The sequence below is a fragment of the Hyperoodon ampullatus genome, assembly GCF_949752795.1.
Source record: "Hyperoodon ampullatus genome assembly, chromosome: 11".
In the NCBI taxonomy this organism is placed as follows: Eukaryota; Metazoa; Chordata; class Mammalia; order Artiodactyla; family Ziphiidae; genus Hyperoodon; species Hyperoodon ampullatus.
In genome coordinates this window covers 56873303-56892944 of record NC_136924.1, presented here as the reverse complement: position 1 = coordinate 56892944, position 19642 = coordinate 56873303, and the positions used below count along the sequence as shown (strand labels likewise).

Below are 19642 nucleotides of genomic sequence, written 5' to 3'. Positions count from 1 at the left end.
TAAATGGGAGTGTTTTCTTGATTTCACTTTCAGATTTTTCATCATTAGTATATAGGAATGCCAGAGATTTCTGTGCATTAATTTTGTATCCTGCTACTTTACCAAATTCATTGATTAGCTCTAGTAGTTTTCTGGTAGCATCTTTAGGATTCTCTATGTATAGTATCATGTCATCTGCAAACAGTGACAGCTTTACTTCTTCTTTTCTGATTTGGATTCCTTTTATTTCCTTTTCTTCTCTGATTGCTGTGGCTAAAACTTCCAAAACTATGTTGAATAAGAGTGGTGAGAGTGGGCAACCTTGTCTTGTTCCTGATCTTAGTGGAAATGGTTTCAGTTTTTCACCATTGAGGACGATGTTGGCTGTGGGCTTGTCATATATATGGCCTTTATTATGTTGAGGAAAGTTCCCTCTATGCCTACTTTCTGCAGGGTTTTTATCATAAATGGGTGTTGAATTTTGTCGAAAGCTTTCTCTGCATCTATTGAGATGATCATATGGTTTTTCTCCTTCAATTTGTTAATATGGTGTATCACGTTGATTGATTTGCGTATATTGAAGAATCCTTGCATTCCTGGAATAAACCCCACTTGATCATGGTGTATGATCCTTTTAATGTGCTGTTGGATTCTGTTTGCTAGTATTTTGTTGAGGATTTTTGCATCTATGTTCATCAGTGATATTGGCCTGTAGTTTTCTTTCTCTGTGACATCCTTGACTGGTTTTGGTATCAAGGTGATGGTGGCCTTGTAGAATGAGTTTGGGAGTGTTCCTCCCTCTGCTATATTTTGGAAGAGTTTGAGAAGGATAGGTGTTAGCTCTTCTCTAAATGTTTGATAGAATTCGCCTGTGAAGCCATCTGGTCCTGGGCTTTTGTTTGTTGGAAGACTTTTTATCACAGTTTTCAATTTCAGTGCTTGTGATTGGTCTGTTCATATTTTCTATTTCTTCCTGATTCAGTCTTGGAAGGTTGTGCATTTCTAAGAATTTGTACATTTCTTCCAGGTTGTCCATTTTATTGGCATAGAGTTTCTTGTAGTAATCTCTCATGATCTTTTGTATTTCTGCAGTGTCAGTTGTTACTTCTCCTTTTTCATTTCTAATTCTATTGATTTGAGTCTTCTCCCTTTTTTTCTTGATGAGTCTGGCTAATGGTTTGTCAATTTTGTTTATCTTCTCAAAGAACCAGCTTTTAGTTTTATTGATCTTTGCTATCGTTTCCTTCATTTCTTTTTCATTTATTTCTGATCTGATCTTTATGATTTCTTTCCTTCTGCTAACTTTGGGGTGTTTTTGTTCTTCTTTCTCTAATTGCTTTAGGTGCAAGGTTAGGTTGTTTATTCGAGATGTTTCCTGTTTCTTAAGGTGGGATTGTATTGCTATAAACTTCCCTCTTAGAACTGCTTTTGCTGCATCCCATAGGTTTTGGGTCGTCGTGTCTCCATTGTCATTTATTTCTAGGTATTTTTTTATTTCCTCTTTGATTTCTTCAGTGATCACTTCGTTATTAAGTATTGTATTGTTTAGCCTCCATGTGTTTGTATTTTTTACAGATCTTTTCCTGTAATTGATACCTAGTCTCATAGCATTGTGGTCAGAAAAGATACTTGATACAATTTCAGTTTTCTTAAATTTACCAAGGCTTGATTTGTGACCCAAGATATGATCTATCCTGGAGAATGTTCCATGAGCACTTGAGAAAAATGTGTATTCTGTTGTTTTTGGAGGGAATGTCCTATAAATATCAATTAAGTCCATCTTGTTTAATGTATCATTTAAAGCTTGTGTTTCCTTATTTATTTGCATTTTGGATGATCTGTCCATTGGTGAAAGTGGGGTGTTAAAGTCCCTTACTATGAATGTGTTACTGTCAATTTCCCCTTTTATGGCTGTTAGTATTTGCCTTATGTATTGAGGTGCTCCTATGTTGGGTGCATAAATATTTACAATTGTTATATCTTCTTCTTGGATCAATCCCTTGATCATTATGTAGTGTCCTTCTTTGTCTCTTCTAGTAGTCTTTATTTTAAAGTCTATTTTGTCTGATATGAGAATTGCTACTCCAGCTTTCTTTTGGTTTCCATTTGCATGGAATATCTTTTTCCATCTCCTTACTTTCAGTCTGTATGTGTCTCTAGGTCTGAAGTGGGTCTCTTGTAGACAGCATATATATGGGTCTTGTTTTTGTATCCATTCAGCCAATCTGTGTCTTTTGGTGGGAGCATTTAGTCCATTTACATTTAAGGTAATTATCAATATGTATGTTCCTATTCCCATTTTCTTAATTGTTTTGGGTTCGTTATTGTAGGTCTTTTCCTTCTCTTGTGTTTCCTGCCTAGATAAGTTCCTTTAGCATTTGTTGTAAAGCCGGTTTGGTGGTGCTGAACTCTCTCAGCTTTTGCTTGTCTGTAAATGTTTTAATTTCTCCATCAAATCTGAATGAGATCCTTGCTGGGTCGAGTAATCTTGGTTGCAGGTTTTTCTCCTTCATCACTTTAAATATGTCCTGCCAGTCCCTTCTGGCTTGCAGAGTTTCTGCTGAAAGATCAGCTGTTAACTTTATGGGGATTCCCTTGTGTGTTATTTGTTGATTTTTCCCTTGCTGCTTTTAATATGTTTTCTTTGTATTTAATTTTTGACAGTTTGATTAATATGTGTCTTGGCATATTTCTCCTTGGATTTATCCTGTATGGGACTCTCTGTGCCTCCTGGACTTGATTAACTATTTCCTTTCCCATATTAGGGAAGTTTTCAACTATAATCTCTTCAAATATTTTCTCAGTCCCTTTCTTTTTCTCTTCTTCTGGAACCCCTGTATTTCGAATGTTGGTGCGTTTAATATTGTCCCAGAGGTCTGTGAGACTGTCCTCAGTTCTTTTCATTCTTTTTTCTTTCTTCTGCTCTGCAGTAGTTATTTCCACTATTTTATCTTCCACCTCACTTATCCGTTCTTCTGCCTCAGTTATTCTGCTATTGATCCCATCTAGAGTATTTTTAATTTCATTTACTGTGTTGTTCATCATTGTTTGTTTCATCTTTAGTTCTTCTAGGTCCTTGTTAACTGTTTCTTGCATTTTGTCTATTCTATTTCCAAGATTTTGGATCATCTTTACTATCATTATTCTGAATTCTTTTTCAGGTAGACTGCCTATTTCCTCTTCATTTGTTAGGTCTGGTGGGTTTTTATCTTGCTCCTTCACCTGCTGTGTGTTTTTGTCTTCTCATTTTGCTTATCTTACTGTGTTTGGGGTCTCCTTTTTGCAGGCTGCAAGTTCGTAGTTCCCGTTGTTTTTGGTGTCTGTCCCCAGTGGCTAAGGTTGGTTCAGTGGGTTGTGTAGGCTTCCTGGTGGAGGGGACTAGTGCCTGTGTTCTGGTGGATGAGGCTGGATCTTGTCTTTCTGGTGGGCAGGTCCACGTCTGGTGGTGTGTTTTGGGGTGTCTGTGGACTTTTTGTGATTTTAGGCAGCCTCTCTGCTAATGGGTGGCATTGTGTTCCTGTCTTGCTAGTTGTTTGGCATAGGGTGTCCAGCACTGTAGCTTGCTGGTCGTTGAGTGAAGCTGGGTGCTGGTGTTGAGATGGAGATCTCTGGAAGATTTTCACCGTTCGATATTATGTGGAGCTGGGAGGTCTCTTGTGGACCAATGTCCTGAAGTTGGCTGTCCCACCTCAGAGGCACAGCACTGACTCCTGGCTCCTCAATTTGGGATGATTCGTTGTCTATTCACGTATTCCACAGATGCAGGGTACATCAAGTTGATTGCGGAGCTTTAATCCGCTGCTTCTGAGGCTCAACTCATATTTATTAAACGTCTACTCTGTTGGGCACTGGGCTGGTTTTGGACTAATATAGGAAGAAATTAAAGGAAGCCTCACTTAAATTTCTCATAGCTAAAGCTTTCCAAAAAAGAAATGAAATATACTGTGAGATAGCAAGTTCTCTATTCTCTGTTCAAGAAGAAGTCGAACTACTTCTTATCCTGGATATTGTAGAGAAACTTTGTGTATTGAATAGGAAGTTGGATCAGGTAATCACCAAGATCCTTTCAAATTCTGTGGTTGAGAGAAGGAGGCAAAGCCATTAACATTGTTTGCCTCTCCCTGCTATAATTTGTAGTTGGGATGAGATTGAGTAAATGTTCTCTCAGTGCTCATAATAATTTACTATTTGTATTATGCTTTAGGCTTTTCAAAGCCCTTTATATTCAGCATTTGATCTTTAAAATAACACTATAGGGCAGTTGAGGCTACTGAGGCTCCAGAAGAGGTGGGCCTTGCCCTAGGTGACAAGGCTAATAAGTGGCAGCATTGGGAGTAAAACCCAAAACTCCTGACTTTCAATTTACTAGGATTCTCAAGGCCATTTCTTCTGGATGCTGAACCAGTTTCTAGTGGGTTCCCAGGGTATATTAAAATTCAGTGCAGCCTTCCAGGTGGTCTGGAGAATTGCCCTCTACTGTCTCTCCCCCTGAGAATTCCCATTCTTTCCAGATAATGAGGGAGATCCCTTTGGCACAAAACCCTATTAGAGAGTAAAATTTGATACTAGGACAGGAATCTTGCTTCTCTGTTTGATACTCTGTTACCCACATCCTGGCCACCGAAAAGTGAGTATCAAGGCCCTCTCTCTTGACTCTGGGTTAGGAAAGAATTGCCAAACGGGGCCGGAAACTCGTGGACTATGACAGTGCCCGACACCACCTGGAGGCAGTACAGAATGCCAAGAAGAAAGATGAGGCCAAGACTGCCAAGGTAAAGAAGAGCCTGGTAAAAACTCCCTGCCCTCCCTCTCCCCATAATGGTGGCAAGTGGCTGGGCCAAGCTGGGTTTAGGAAACGATAAATTCAGCCTCCGGTATCCTGAAGGAAATCCTGTCTCCTCTGACACTGATGCTCTAAGGATGGTCAGAGACTTGAGGCTGGGGAGGACATAGGTCTGGGGAAGGGGAGGCATGGTTCCCAGTAAGCCCCGTCCCTGAAAACATGCAGAGAATAAGGGAAGCAGCCTCTAGCTTTGGGTTCAGGAATAAGGGGAATTGTCCTGTCTCTTTTACCACCTAGGCAGAGGAAGAGTTCAACAAAGCCCAGGCTGTATTTGAAGATCTGAACCAGGAACTACTAGAGGAGCTGCCTGTTCTTTATAATAGGTAATGATTGAGATTCAGGAAAGGGCTGGACCCTCGGGCCAGTGGAGTCCCAGGCCACCTGGCAGCCCAAACATGTCCTCATGAAAAGAGCCCTGGTCCAAGAGTGGGATGTAACCTCAGCCCTGCTCGTAACTTGCTGTGTGATATTAGGCAAGCCACCTTTCTCTCTCGACCCTGGTTTCTTTGTCTGCAATACAGAGATAACCATCCCTGCCCTACCAGCTTTTCCGGGTTTAAAGACAAGATGCTTCTTAGATAAGAGAGATCTTGGCAAGTAAAGTGCTGTCATCATGCATACTAGGAGTATCTGGTTTTCTGCTCGAGCGTGTATTGTTTTAAACAAGCTTGGTTAGTGAACATCCGGATTCATGTAGAAGATACACCATGGGATGAGTATTTCCATTAATGAAGATGTCTTTGCTTCACAGTAGGTAAAAATGTTTTAGATGTAAATTTTCCACATTGGAAGAGGAATCTGAACAGAAGCTCTATTTGTATCCTATTTCCTTTTCATTGTACAAGATATGCTTTAAGGGACTTCCTGGTGGCGCAGTGGTTAAGAATCCGCCTGCCAATGCAGGGTACACGGGTTCAAGCCCTGGTCCGGGAAGATCCCACATGCCACGGAGCAACTAAGCCCGTGTGCCACAACTACTGAGCCTGCGCGCCACAACTACTGAGCCTGCGCTCTAGAGCCTGCGAGCCACAACTACTGAGCCCATGTGCCACAACTACTGAAGCCCATGCGCCCTACAGCCTGTGCTCCACAACAAGAGAAACCACCGCAGTGAGAAGCCTGCGCACCGCAACGAAGAGTAGCTCCCGCTCGCTGCAACTAGAGAAAGCCCGCGCACAGCAATGAAGACCCAGCGCAGCCAAAAAAAAAAAAAAAGTTATGCAGTTGCAGTCAGAGTATTTTATATTGTCACTTTATATTAGTCTATGAATGAGGGAGCCTTTTTAATGACTACATGTATTCTAAAACATTAATTATGTGATTTCTAATTTAAACAGAATTGAAATTTAATAGTTTCTTTAAATGTAAGCTTCCCCAATTCATTTACGGTAGAATCCCATTAATGTACATATAGCTTCATAGAAGTCCAAGTATTGAATACTGAGAAAGAATACTTACTATAACGATTATAATTGTATGGCCTTATATTTATACGGCACTTTAAAAATTCTTCAAAGCACTTTCATATCTACTTCAGAACCTAAAGAGCCTGAATCAGATAACTTCTTTCATAGAGATCTGTTAGACTTTGGTGTCAGCCTAGGCTGGTCGTGTCTCCTCTGGCCTTCGCACTCCTGAGAGTCAAGTGTACCCCTGGCCTGGCTCTGACGAATCCAGATCCCAGAACGTCCTGAGCCTAGGCCTTGGGGTGCTTTTCTGTGTGGAGCCGGCAGTGGCTTTGGCTTACGCTCCTACCTTGTACTTCAAAGACTTCCTTTACCAACACTTACCTTTACGTGTTTGTTGTTTTGCCTCTTGATAGTCGTATTGGCTGTTATGTGACCATCTTCCAAAACATTTCCAACTTGAGAGACGTCTTCTACAGGGAAATGAGCAAGGTGAGAAACATCCGGCCAATTTAGACATCTAGGAGGGTTTTTCTAATAAATATGAAGGTCGCTCTAATTTACATAACCTCATTAGATATCCATATTGGCATCACAAATTATTACTTCTTTCTCATGATGAAATAATAGCACTTGATGGACCGTGTTGAACTGTATTAAAGCACATCTTTAACTTAAAAAGGATGAATTGTATATTTTAAATGAATTATATTTCAATAAAGATGTTAAAAAATACATAGTATGAAAAGCTGAAAGGTCCTATAAGGAGAAATTGATAAATCTTCATAGGAGATTTTAGCAAAGGGAAACCACATTACTGACAAACTAACAGAGTGAAGTAAGAGCTAGAAACCTAAATGATCAATAATTATATGGGAAAAACCCCACAAATATAAATAACAAAAAATGCAGAATGAAGTGGTGATAGTGGACGTTCTTGTCTTGTTTCCAGTTTTGGGGAAATTTTTCAGTGTTTCATTTCTAGGTATGATGTTTGCTTTAGGATGTTTGTAAATACCCTTCATAAGTTAACAGAAATTCTTCCCTATTTCTAGTGTACTGAGTTTTTGTTTGTTTTTAATACACTGAAGAAAATGAAAAAAAAAAAGCACATGTTTATATAATGTCAGAGGGCCCTCTCCATCTCCATTAACAACTGAATAATGGCATCCAAATGGGCTTCAGATGCATAGAAGAGATTAGAGTTATGGAAGGAACAGCTGAAATGGGGAACCAAGTTCAACCTCCATCTTCTGTTGCTGGGGAGCAGAGAGGGCAGTGTTTAGGCACAGGTCAGTTTCTCAGGTAGTTCGTCTTGAATAGGGCCAATCCTATTCAATGACGGGCAGCCACAGAACATGACCTCACGGGGTCACTTCTAGTCCTGCGATTCCAAGACGCTTTGCTGTTAAAATATTAATTATATTCACATCCACATCCACACACGTTCCTCTCCACAGTTTCTTTGGCTAAATTATGATTTGCCTAGTTAATATTACAATGAGTTTTCATTCCCTGGATCACCTGAGAGATGCTAGAACCTCAAATCAGCATCAAATACCAAGGACCCAGCCTTGAGAGAGCTGCCAGTCTGATGGAAGAGGCAGAACTTTAGACATAGTAAAGGAAGAAGGGGTGGTGGGACAGGACCCTGGACAGTAGTGCAAAAGGGATAAGGAATTTTATCATTAAGGGTAGGAAGGTTTTATTTGGGGGAGAGAAGAGATATGCCAGTCTCAGGTTCCCACGTGGCTAGCATCTCCTCTCTTGCTTACTCCAGCTGAACCACAATCTCTACGAGGTGATGAGCAAACTGGAGAAGCAACATTCTGACAAAGTCTTTGTGGTGAAGGGACTCTCAAGGTGAGCCACTTCTGACACTCATTTCTGCTTGGTTTGTCCTGTGTGTGAACACATTCAACACTCTCACCTCCAATCCCAAATCCTGACCTTTTCTTTTCTGTTCATGTAAATAATATTGGTTTTTGTTGGTGCTACACCCCTATATAAAGTATTTTTATGAAATATTTTAGTGGTAACTAAACGTATAAAGAATAATACAACAAAGAGTCATATACCCACCACCAAATTTAAGAAATCAACTATTGGGACTTCCCTGGCGGTCCAGTGGTTAAGACTCTGCACTCCCAATGCAGGGGGCACAGGTTCGATCCCTGGTCGGGGAACTAAGATCCTGTATGCCGTGTGGTACAGCCAAAAAAAAAAAGAAAGAAAAGAAATCAACTATTATATATATATAATTAAATCTCCCAGTGTCCCTTTCCCACTCACTTTCTCTTCCTGTCCCCCACCAAGTGTAACCACTATCTTAAATTTAGTATTTATTATTACCATGCATGTCTTTTTACTTTTATTATATACATATATATGCACACATAGAAAATATTATTTTGCATGGTTTAAAATTTTACTTAGATAGAGAATTATACTGTATGTATTCTTTTGCAACTACTTTTGTTCTCTTAGTATTGTTTGTGAGATAACTTATCCTTGTTGCTACATGTTGCCAGCTGTGATCTTTCCTTTTCATGATTGTTATGGATGCTATTGTATGCCTAGTTCACAGTTTATTTCTCTGAACTGCTAGTGGACATTTGGGTTGTCTTACAGTTTTATGCTATTACAAATAATGGTGCAGTGAACGCGTTTCACATTTCTCCTTGTGAATGTTATCAAGAGTTTCTTTAGGATGTGTACTGGGAGTCGAATTGCTGAGTCGTAGGGTTCTGTGCCTTTGGGTTTCTTCAGCCTTACTAGACATTACCATTGTCAGATTGCTCTCCAGAGTGATTGTTCCAATTTACAACTCACCGGAAGTGAACAAAAGCCCTCATTGCTCCATATTCTTGCTACCTGCGACATTGTCAGACTTCTTAATTTTTCTAAGGTAATGGGTATGAAATGGAAGTTTTGCAGTTTTAATTACGTCTCCACAATGGCTGGTTAGCTTGAACATCTTTTCGTGTTATTGGCCTTTTAAGGTTCCTTTTGTGTGACTTTCATGTTTATCCTTTCTTCACATTTTTCATTTGGATTGTTTACCCTTTTTAAAAAACTGATTTACATGAGATGGGTTTTTTTTGATATTCTGGATATTAATCCTTTAATGATATGTACTGCAAATATCTTCTCTTTCTTTTTTTTTTTTTTAATATTTATTTATTTCAGCTGCTCCAGGTCTTAGTTGCGGCATGTGGGATTTTCGCTGCGGCATGAGAGCTCTTAGTTGTGGCATGCGGACTTCTTAGTTGTGGTATATATGTGGGATCTAATTCCCCAACCAGGGATCGAACCTGGGTCCCCTGCACTGGGAGCGTGGAGTCCTACCCACTGGACCACCAGGGAAATCCTGCAAATATCTTTTCTTAACCTGTTATGGCTTGCTTTTCTGTGTGTGTGTATGTGGTGTGTCTGTTGCCTTCAAGCATTCTTTATGCTGATAAATGTGAGCAATTCACTGGTCCCTCAGAATGTGATCATTTTCTTACTCTGATGCCTTTGTTTAAGAAGTTTTATTAAGTTCCTTCTATACACAAGGTTTTATGCTGAGAGTTAGGCATCTAAGGACATAGGTGACTTGTCTTTCTCCTGAAGTGATTTACAGAAGTTGGAAGGGGGACATCCCTGGTGGCGCAGTGGTTAAGAATCTGCCTACCAATGCAGGGGACACGGGTTCGATCCCAGGTTCAGGAACTTCGCACGTGCCATGGAGCAACTAAGCCTGCGAGCCACAACTACTGAAGCCCATGTGCTGCAACTACTGAAGCCCGTGCGCCTAGAGCCCGTGCTCTGCAGCAAGAGAAGCCACCGCATTGAGAAGCCCGTGTACTGCAATGAAGAGTGGCCCCCACTTGCCACAGATAGAGAAAGCCTGTGCTCAGCAACAAAGACCCAACGCAGCCAAAAATAAATAAATAAATTTATAACAAAAAAAAAGTTGGAAGGGCACAAAATGTGCCTAAGGAAACAAGGAACAATATAAGATTGCACATACTAAGGGCCTGAGGAAACCAGTAGGAATTCAAAGAGTTAAGTAATTGCGGTGTGCAGATAGATGGTCAGGGAAGGCTTTGAGGAGGTGGTAAAACTGAGCTTGAGATTTGCAGGAAGAATGGGTCTCAGTTTGTTGTTTGTATTCCTCATTTAGCAGTTAGTTACAGACTGTTAAAAAGAATCACTAACAGGCCAATATAGACTTCCCTTTTACTCCCAAAACTCTTTTTCTCCTCTTCCCCGCATTGAAAACCAGAGTTCTCTCTAAGTGTCCATTCATCTGAAACTTACCATCATTTACACCAAGATGTCCCAGAACCTTTTAGGGAAATCTGGTCTTTTCTTGCTATATCCTGGGCCTTCTAAACCTGCTGACGCATAGAATGCTAGTGCTAGAAAGAACCTTATGTCACTTAGCTTATCTTACGTCAGAAACTCCCACAGGGCTGGAACTAAGTTTTTCTCTCTTCCTATCACCGTCTCCCATTCTTGAACCCAGGACACAGCACATAGTTGGTACATGTCAAGTAAATATTTGTGAGCTGCTTAATCAGTTAGTGGATGGTACATGGGAGGCCCTTAAGGAGGTGAGTAGGAGTCAAGCTGATGTTGCTGTAGAAGCACTCAGCACAGTATCCAGCATACTCGATAAATGTTATAGTCAGTTTTCATTGTTCGTGGTAGTTTTGTTCTAAGTCACCATGAGCACTGAATTAGTGAATACTGAACCATTGCTCCCAGGGGAAACACAGGGTTAGTTTCCTGTGAGCCCCGGGTCCCAACATTTTCATCAGTCAGTCAATACATAACCTTTCTTGTGTGTGTTTTTGTTTAAATACACCTCATTTAATACATATTGTTGATTTATTCCTATTGAACTCACAGCCACCAGCACTATGCCTGAATGAAGCTTATCTAACATGTATTTTCTCTGTAAGGCACATCACAGACTTTCTGCTCTCAAACAGCACTTTAGCACTATACTTGGAGGCCATTTTAAACAGCAAAATCACCAACAAAAAGCACAACAAAAAACTTGGCAAACAGGACATATTTACAGTAAGAGAGCTAAAACAGGAAGGCAGAGGCTTGCCTTGTTAGACCTCAGCTGGGAAAGTATTGGTGAGGCACTCATTCTTCACAGCTGGCACATGTCCGTGAATGACCGCAAAAGAACCATGAGTGTTGATTTTGAGGTTATAAATAAATTTCAGGGGGTAGGTGCATTTGCAAACACAGAATCCATGAGGATCAACTGTATATCACTCGTGAATCTTTTCCCCAAAATACTTTGTTAATATATTGCTGAGTTTTTTTCCAGTTTCTTTTTCTTTATATATTTTTAGATAATCAAGATCGTGATATGGATAAAATGTTATAGCTTTTTTCCAATTCACTTTATAATATAAGCATTATTGCAAATTATACAAACTTTCTAATACCATGTTAAATTGCTTTATTCTGTTTTATTATTATATGAATGTATCATTTATTTGGGGATTTAGGTTACTTCCAGTTTTTAGCTCTTCTGAATCTAAATGCCCTTCCTTTTTTTAGCAGCAACAGACGCTCTCTAGTCATCTCTCCCCCAGTTCGAACATCTACAGTCTCCAGCCCTCTTACCTCACCTAGCAGTCCCTCTGCACTTTCCTTAAAGAGTGAGAAGGACTCCACCTCAGCAAGTGAGGAAGAGCTGGCATCTGATCCAGCCCAGGGAGAAGACAACTCCGAGATTAAAAAAGAGCCCTTAAAAGACAAGGAAATAGAGGAGGAGGCTGAAGCAAGCTCCTCTGAGGAGGAAGAGCCTCTGCTAGCTTTCAATGGCCCCTCCCAGGCCCAGCCCTCACCCACCGTTGAGGGTGGAGAGTCCCAGGAGGAAATTCTCCCTGGCTCCCCAGCTCCATCACCAGGCAGAGCTCTGATCCCTTCAGAGCAGGCCTCATCTTTCCCAGAAGTAGTCCTCCGAACCCGCACCTCAAGCGAAGGATCTGAACAGCCAAAGACAGCCTCTATGCAGAGGGCCTCAGCACCGCCTGATAGGCCTCCTCCACCCAGAGCCACTCCCAGCCCCAGGTCCTCCTTAGGGAACATGCCCTCCAGCCCTCCAGCCTCTGAACAGAGTTCACCCACCAGCCCTAGGGCCTCCTTGGGGGCTGAGACTCCAAGTCCTAGGGCCTCCTTAGAGGCCTCTCCTGATCCGCAGCCACCAGAGAAGCCAGCAAGAACTCCTGAGGTCGGAGAAAAGGAAAACACCAATAATCTGAACCCAGAAGAACTTTGTACTTCCCCAACCTTGATGATCTGTCAGGTGAGAATGGATCTGGCTGAGTCTTTATTCCCTTTATAACCTCCATGTAGATTATTTTTACTATGGTCAGGTTGCCCTACAGTAGATAAGACTTTATGTCATTATATTACAGTTTCAAGGATACTCTTGGACACCTTTTTTGGTTCTGGGGATTGCACATCTTCATAGCAACGAATTTAGCGACCTGTAGTCCCAGGGTAATTGACTTCTACAAAGAGCTTATCTCTGATATAAGGAGATTCTTACTAATTTCTTTCTTTTGCTCCAAGTTCTGGGAGTTCCCAACGTAAAGAGCCTACAACTGGATCCTGATCTTTACCATTTTTAATGTGGGGGAGGGAGGAAGGTCTCACTTCACTTTGTCATACTTGTGATTATGGTGAATAGACCCCAAGCAAAATGGCATCAGCAAATTTCCAAGGTATATCTTCTTTAATGAGAGAAGCCTAGAAGAAGGAACTCACAAAGGGAAGGTAAAGCAAAAGGGATGGTCTTTTGAAAGGTGAAAATATGGATGAGAAAAGGATTCTGTTAAAATAGAGACACAGACCCTCTGGAGAGCAACCAATTCCGTGAAGGATCTGGAAATCAAGTCATATTCTATTCAAGTTACATGGAAGTCTATCATATAGAGGAGAGATCTGACATGTTCTATAAGACTCCTGAGGACAGAAAAAGGCCTTGCGTGTAAAGTGTTTTTGTTTTTTTAAGTACATTTTGGATCCATATAAGAGGAACTTTCAGCAATTAGCTCTAAGAAGTGGTATGGGAAAACATTTTTCTTAATACAGAGGAAAGGGGGCACAAGGGGCATCAAAAGCCAGAATGAGCTGGGCCATCTTGAAAACTAGTTGCCCTTCCTTGATGTTAAAAGCTAAGGCCATATGGTTCCCTGTCAGGTGCATTGTAGAGAGGATTATGGGGCAACATCTGACTAGGTGGCACCCAGATTCGTTCATTCATTCCACAATCACTCATTAAACCCCTACTATGTGCCAGGCACTTTTCTAGGAAGTGGGGTATTACAGTGAACAAAACACAGAATTCTCTGCCTTCCAGCTGCTTACATTCTAGTGGAGGGGGAGATAGACAAGAAACAGAATAAGTAAGTAAAATTACAGTTTAGTGGTGCTATGAGTTAGGGAGAAGAATTAAGCAGGGCGAGGCATAGGGAGTGGGGGCTGAATTGCAGCTTTAAACAGAGCCGACAGAGAAGGTGACATCTGGGCAATGAAGGAGGCCAGGGCATGAGCTATGTGGATATCTGGGAGTGTGAGATGTCTGGTACCCCTCAGATCATACCACCCTACTACTGAATATGCCTACCTGAAGGTTGACCAGGCTATCTTGGGAGTCTCCTGCTGTCTGAGAGGAACTAACATGGACAGAGGGAACAAGGGTGTGATGTCTGGCAAGGCAAGGAAGGTAGAAGACAAGAGGACAATAGACTTATCTCAGTTGACTCCCCTGAGATACTAAAATCTGAGTCATCAACAGTATTATGCCCTGAGTCTTGATTCACGTGAGGTACTGAAGGTCCTAACAGAGCATAATATAAAACCTTCCCTTGGCTGGTTTCCAGTCTGAGATAGCTACACTGAGTGAGAGATATGCAGGGCATGTGGATAGTGAATAAGCCCAAGATAAATGTGGGATTTTGCATAGATGAAGAGTATAGCCACTTCTGCACTGAAAAGAGCAACTCAACTCTATGGAAAATCCAAAATTAATTTAAATTTGACTTTGTAATATGTTATATGATTTTAGTATAGAGACAACAATAGAATGACCTGTTTGGCTCAGGTGCATAATAAAACAAGTTTGCGTTCTTGGAGTAATTTTACTGAAGGGATTATGGGGACCAAGATGCTGTCTATTTGGAGGAACAGGCTAGTAACACTGTCCTCCTTGGAAGTGAGGTACAGGACACAACTTCCTTCCCCTGAGGTTACCTCCTTATATTTGAGATTTACTCCCAGCCTCTCCTGTGGGATTGCGTTGGTCATTGGCTAAGGAGACATATTTTTCCTATGGAATTAAGCAATAGAGCATCTTAGATCCTAGTGTATCAGTATTATCAATCCTCTGAAGCCTGTGTCCTGTAAGATTTGTTCATCTCCCTCACAGATGCATCATAAATCATATTTTCTCTCAAGCAGAATTATGGACTTACCACATATAAAAACGGGTAAATAAAAAGATAACTGTTAACAACAACAACAAAAAAATGTTGGGGCTTCCCTGGTGGCGCAGTGGTTGAGAGTCCGCCTGCCGATGCAGGGGACGCGGGTTCGTGCCCCGGTCCGGGAAGATCCCACATGCCGCGAAGGGGCTGGGCCCGTGAGCCATGGCCGCTGAGCCTGCGCGTCCAGAGCCTGTGCTCCGCACTGGAGAGGCCGCAACAGTGAGAGGCCCGCGTACCGCAAAAAAAAAAAAAAGATAACTGTGAGAAAATCTGTTCTTGCTCAGCATTTGACTCACCTGAGAGAAAATGAAGATTTTGATAACTTTCTTGGAGGTATTAATAGTATTACCTTTGAGGTAGTTCATGGCCTAGAATCAGCAGAGGGAGTACGAAGAAGGAAATTTTCCTGAAAGGAGAAATCACAGAATTTCAAGTGGCTGTCATACTGTTAGAAATCAGTTCTACTTTAAAAGGGTGAATTTTATAGTGTGTTAAATAAATTTCTTTTTTAAAAAGTTCATTCTAAACCTTAGAGTGCCAAGGTCTTCCCCTGGCTTAGTAGTTACTAGACACGGCTTTTTCCACACCTTGGGCTCCCATCTCAGAACCTAGACCTTTTCCCAAGGAAACCATCCTATCACTTGCCTCTCCTAACTGCTGTGGGTTAGGATCATCTAAGTGTGAGAACTGCCGTGCATTCTTGAGGAGGATTAGCCTAAAAGTGATAGGTAGTGGTTTTAAGACCTATATTTACACACTTACAGAGTCTCACCTAGCTATACGTATAGATGCCATGTCACACAAATCATGGAAACAACTCTGGAATCTGAAGACCTGGCTTCCTGTCCCAGCAAGTCATTTCACCCTTCAAATCTTGGTTTACTGATATGAGGGAGGATGGCAGTAAAACCTTCCCTGTTGCCTTCAGGCTGTAGTGAAACAACATTGTACGATTGCCCTTAGTATTATCTATGACCCTTATGAAGTGTAAGGTACAAAAGACCCTTCTAAGCTGAGAGGCTGGGAGGTTGAGACACATCTCACTGGCAGACCTCTTCTTTTCGTAGAACCAAGGTCTTCAGCTTCATGTCTCTGCGGTTCCGGAAGAGAGCAGCGTCATAGCACCTGAGCCTCGAGAAGAGGTAAGGAGTCCAGATATGCAGACAGCAGGAGGGGTGGTGAGACTGGGATTGCGGATGGACAGATGCTTGGCTACAGGCTGGCATCCTCGCTGTGGGCTGTGAGGGGAACCCAGCAGTGAACAGTATCCTTAGGGAAAAGTCAAGCACGCGGGAGCCAGAAGAACCAAGAGTGACTGCACTTTGTGGTTCCTTTGTGCCCATTTCCCAACTGGCTTTGAACCTCCTGACCTCTTCCCCATAGCCCTATCTCCTAAGAATTTATTTAGTTATACCTGAACTTACTTCAAAAAGGAGCTGAGAGCTACAAAAGGCATACAAAAAGTAAATACATACAGGCACCCACATGAAATGTAGTAAAGTAACTCAGAAGTGTACTAGTGAGAGTGACATAAAATGGAGCCATGAACTAGGCAAGTACAAATGTGCATTCTGTAAAATAGACTTACTAAGGATGGACCACAAACTTGGTTCCAGACTAACATCCAAGAAGAAGAGGAAAAACCTGATCAGTTCACACAGTTTATGATGCCCATTCCTTAGGAGAACAACTCCTGCTACTAAGATGAAAAATCTCTTCTGCGAATCCTCATAAAGAGATGGTGAATGACATAATGAACAGTATCTGCAACAAGTCTTTACAATAATCCTAACAGCCAGTTTCACATTGCCTCCACCTCCATACAGGCCAGTGCATTACATGAAATATAATTCAGGACAAGAAAATGGAGTTTTCACACACACACACACCCCTTATTAACTGGTTAGTGGCAGGGCAGGTCAGCATCTAATGCAATCATGTTTCGTTTCTAGGTGTCTCCCATTCAAAATGCACAACTCTGAAGAGGAACTGCCAAGACCTCCCCACACACACCTCCCCAGAAAAGCCCCTCAGCTAGAGGATGTAAGTCAGAGGGACTTCAGATCCAGCGTTCATTTCTGGTTTCTCAAACTGTGAATGCTGGCGGTCTCTAAAGACCTAGCATTAATGGAAGCTGAGGAGCAGACTCGGGAGGGAGGGAGGCGGTCTTGGGAGAAGAGACCGTTAGACTCGGAATATTTAACTCAGGTTTTAGCATTGTTAGAATAGTAAGACTTTATATACTAATGAAGTGGGGCTAAAATGACTAAAAAGCAAAAGCATCTGTAGACATAGACATTTGTCCACCCACAGGCATATAACCACACATACTCAGAGAATAGTGAACAGATCTTTGAGTTACCACTCATTTTGCAAGACTTAAAACCAAAAGAACAGATTTTCAGACTGTTAAATAAATTATTATTCTGATGATGTATGGATTTTTTGTTTGACACAGGAAGTTGTTCCAGCCCAGCAAACTATTCTTCACTTAGGCAAGGTTATTGACTCTACCCCAGGTTCAGAAAGCTTTAGTCACATCCCTGACCCCCAGCTCACCCTACCTCCTGGCTAGAACTCTTTGATGATGCCAGGGGCCACAGGCTCCTCTCCTCAAGCAAGATGCTTTATTGCCTGACCCCGCCCCCACCCTTTGGTTAATAAGCAAATATTCTTGGAAAGGGTTTATATTTTAGAGCTCTATCTAGTGCCTACAGTTTGGTACTTGGTGTAAATAAGGATCTGAGCAGGATGGAAGAAGAAAGAGAACTCCAAGTGAAGGGAAAGGATACATGGTATGGATACAAAGTATAATGGAAATGGTATGGAAGTTGGAGTCAGAATTCTTGGATTCAAGTCCTATCATGTGCTTCTGTGAAAACATTAAAAACTAACTTTGAAGTCCTGCCACCCTGATAAACATGCACACATATGCAAGCACTCACTCATCCATCTTTGCTTTTGTTTCTGGGGGTGATGGATGATGTCACTGTTCAGTCATTCAGCAAGAATTTATTGAGTACTCTGCCAAGCACTGTACTAGGTACTAGAGAAATAATGATGAGGAAAAAAAGGTAAGAACATTATAGAGACAGAATACTGAGCAGGGAGCAGAGAGGCCGGATTTAGCAATGAGTGAGAGGAGACGTGATGAAGACTGAAGTTTTAAGGAATTATTCTAGGTTAGGCGTGAGAGACTAGAATTTGGTGGTGCCATTTCCTGAAGTGGTGACTGTAGGAGGAAGTGCATTATATGTGAGTTTTCTCGTTGCAAGCAACAAACTGACACAGTTAAGCACTAAAGGATACGTTGGAAGGATATTATGCAGCTCATAGAACTGAAAACAACCAGGCTGCAGAAAGAACCCTTGGATGTCTGTAGCAGGAACGTGTGGACTGCCCCTCCAGGCAGCTGTCATTGGAAGACTCAGCTTCAGCTGCCTCCTGCCAATGTGTCCTTTCCAGATGCAGATTCCCTGGAGAAAGAATCTGGCCCAGTTTGGGGGGAGGCACGTTAGGGTCTACAGTGACAGGAAGACCAGTGGTGGTGGTGACACGGGGTGGGAGTAGGGAGGGGGGATTATGAAGAAGCGCAAGGAAGCTTTTGGGGTGATAGAAATGTTCCTAATTTTGATTATGGTGATAGTTTAATGTGTATACGTGTGTCAAACTGATCAAATTGTACCCTTTATGGGCAGTTTATTGGGTGTCCCATACAAACACTGATACAAAGAGCTTGAGAACTTGCATGACTTTTCAGTAGACATGTCCCTTAGGGAGCTGGTAATGCATATTTGTCATTTTTAGGAGTCATTTTTCTAAGATCTAATCCTGTTACTCTTCCATTTAAAAACTTTCAAAGGATCTCTACTGCTGTAATGGAGAGGAGGTTGCATATCCCCCTATAAAAGCCCTACTGTCTGTATTTTAATTCCTCTCCTAGAAGGCATCCCACTCCCGTGGCACTCAGTTACTGCTGGCAGTGATACTCAGGGCTAATGGAAGGGTCGGGGGTATGCTAGGGATACAGGCTCCTGGCTGTCCAAGGTCCTCCGGGACCTGCTTAGAATACCCCTCCCAAGGCAAAACCCAGTTCGAGCCTTTTCTTTACCAGGCTTTCCCTGACCCTCATCTCCTAGGAAACTGATCCTCTTTGGAGAGTGTGCCAGAGAGTACTTCTCGGGACTTACGGTCTGGTGGTGGGGAGATAAGCACTCAAGGTAACTGCTACAAAAGAGGCACAAATGAAGTGGGAAATTTTACTAAACCATGAGACTGACACTTCATTTGCATATGGCCCTACTGGAGGCTCCAGGAAGATAGGGAAAAGGGCCAATAAGCTGGGCATGCGTAATAATTTTGCTTATCTAGGGTAGATAATCCCAGCCAGGGACCAAATTGTTTAATTTACAAAATAGTAAAGTTGTGGTTGGTCCAATGGTAGTGCATTAACAGAACTTATTAGACTAGGACTTAGAAGACTGCCATCTTGGCAGTAGTGCAAGACCGGGCTGAAAGATGATAAAATTGGGCAGAGATGAATATCTCTTATCCCCTGCCCTGAGGCCCCTGGAGGTCTGTTAACACAAGGATGGCTGTTCCAGTTTCTGAAGTTTAGCATTTAATCCTTGGAGAACACTGGTAGCTCACCACCACTTGAGGCTTCATTCATCATCTATCTGTATGCATCTCTACCTAGAATTAATTGCAAGAACATCACCCAGTCCCTGCCTTCCAGCAATGTGAAGGACAATACTGACAGACTAGGTAAGATATCCAGAGAGTACTAGGAACAGCACACATCCAGGATATATGGGACACCCCAAAGAGCAGAGCACATACTGCTTACAGTATTGCTTATTTTATGCTAAATTGGGTGCTGAGCATGTGCATATTGGATCCTGTTT

At 41.9% G+C, this 19642-nt stretch overlaps 1 protein-coding gene across 1 annotated transcript in view; it reads left to right on the top strand.

Annotated features, from left to right (window-relative positions):
- BIN2 (bridging integrator 2) overlaps positions 1 to 16717 on the top strand; it is a gene marked incomplete at both ends in the record, with an annotated part of 35975 nt that extends 19258 nt beyond the window's left edge. Inside the window, 7 exons of the mRNA XM_079716001.1 lie at positions 4644 to 4751; positions 5060 to 5145; positions 6645 to 6720; positions 8009 to 8091; positions 11800 to 12550; positions 15803 to 15877; positions 16688 to 16717. Of these exons, the coding sequence (XP_079572127.1) occupies positions 4644 to 4751; positions 5060 to 5145; positions 6645 to 6720; positions 8009 to 8091; positions 11800 to 12550; positions 15803 to 15877; positions 16688 to 16717 (1209 nt within the window). The remainder of the gene's footprint in view (positions 1 to 4643; positions 4752 to 5059; positions 5146 to 6644; positions 6721 to 8008; positions 8092 to 11799; positions 12551 to 15802; positions 15878 to 16687) is intronic.
- Between the last annotated feature and the right edge of the window lie 2925 nt (positions 16718 to 19642).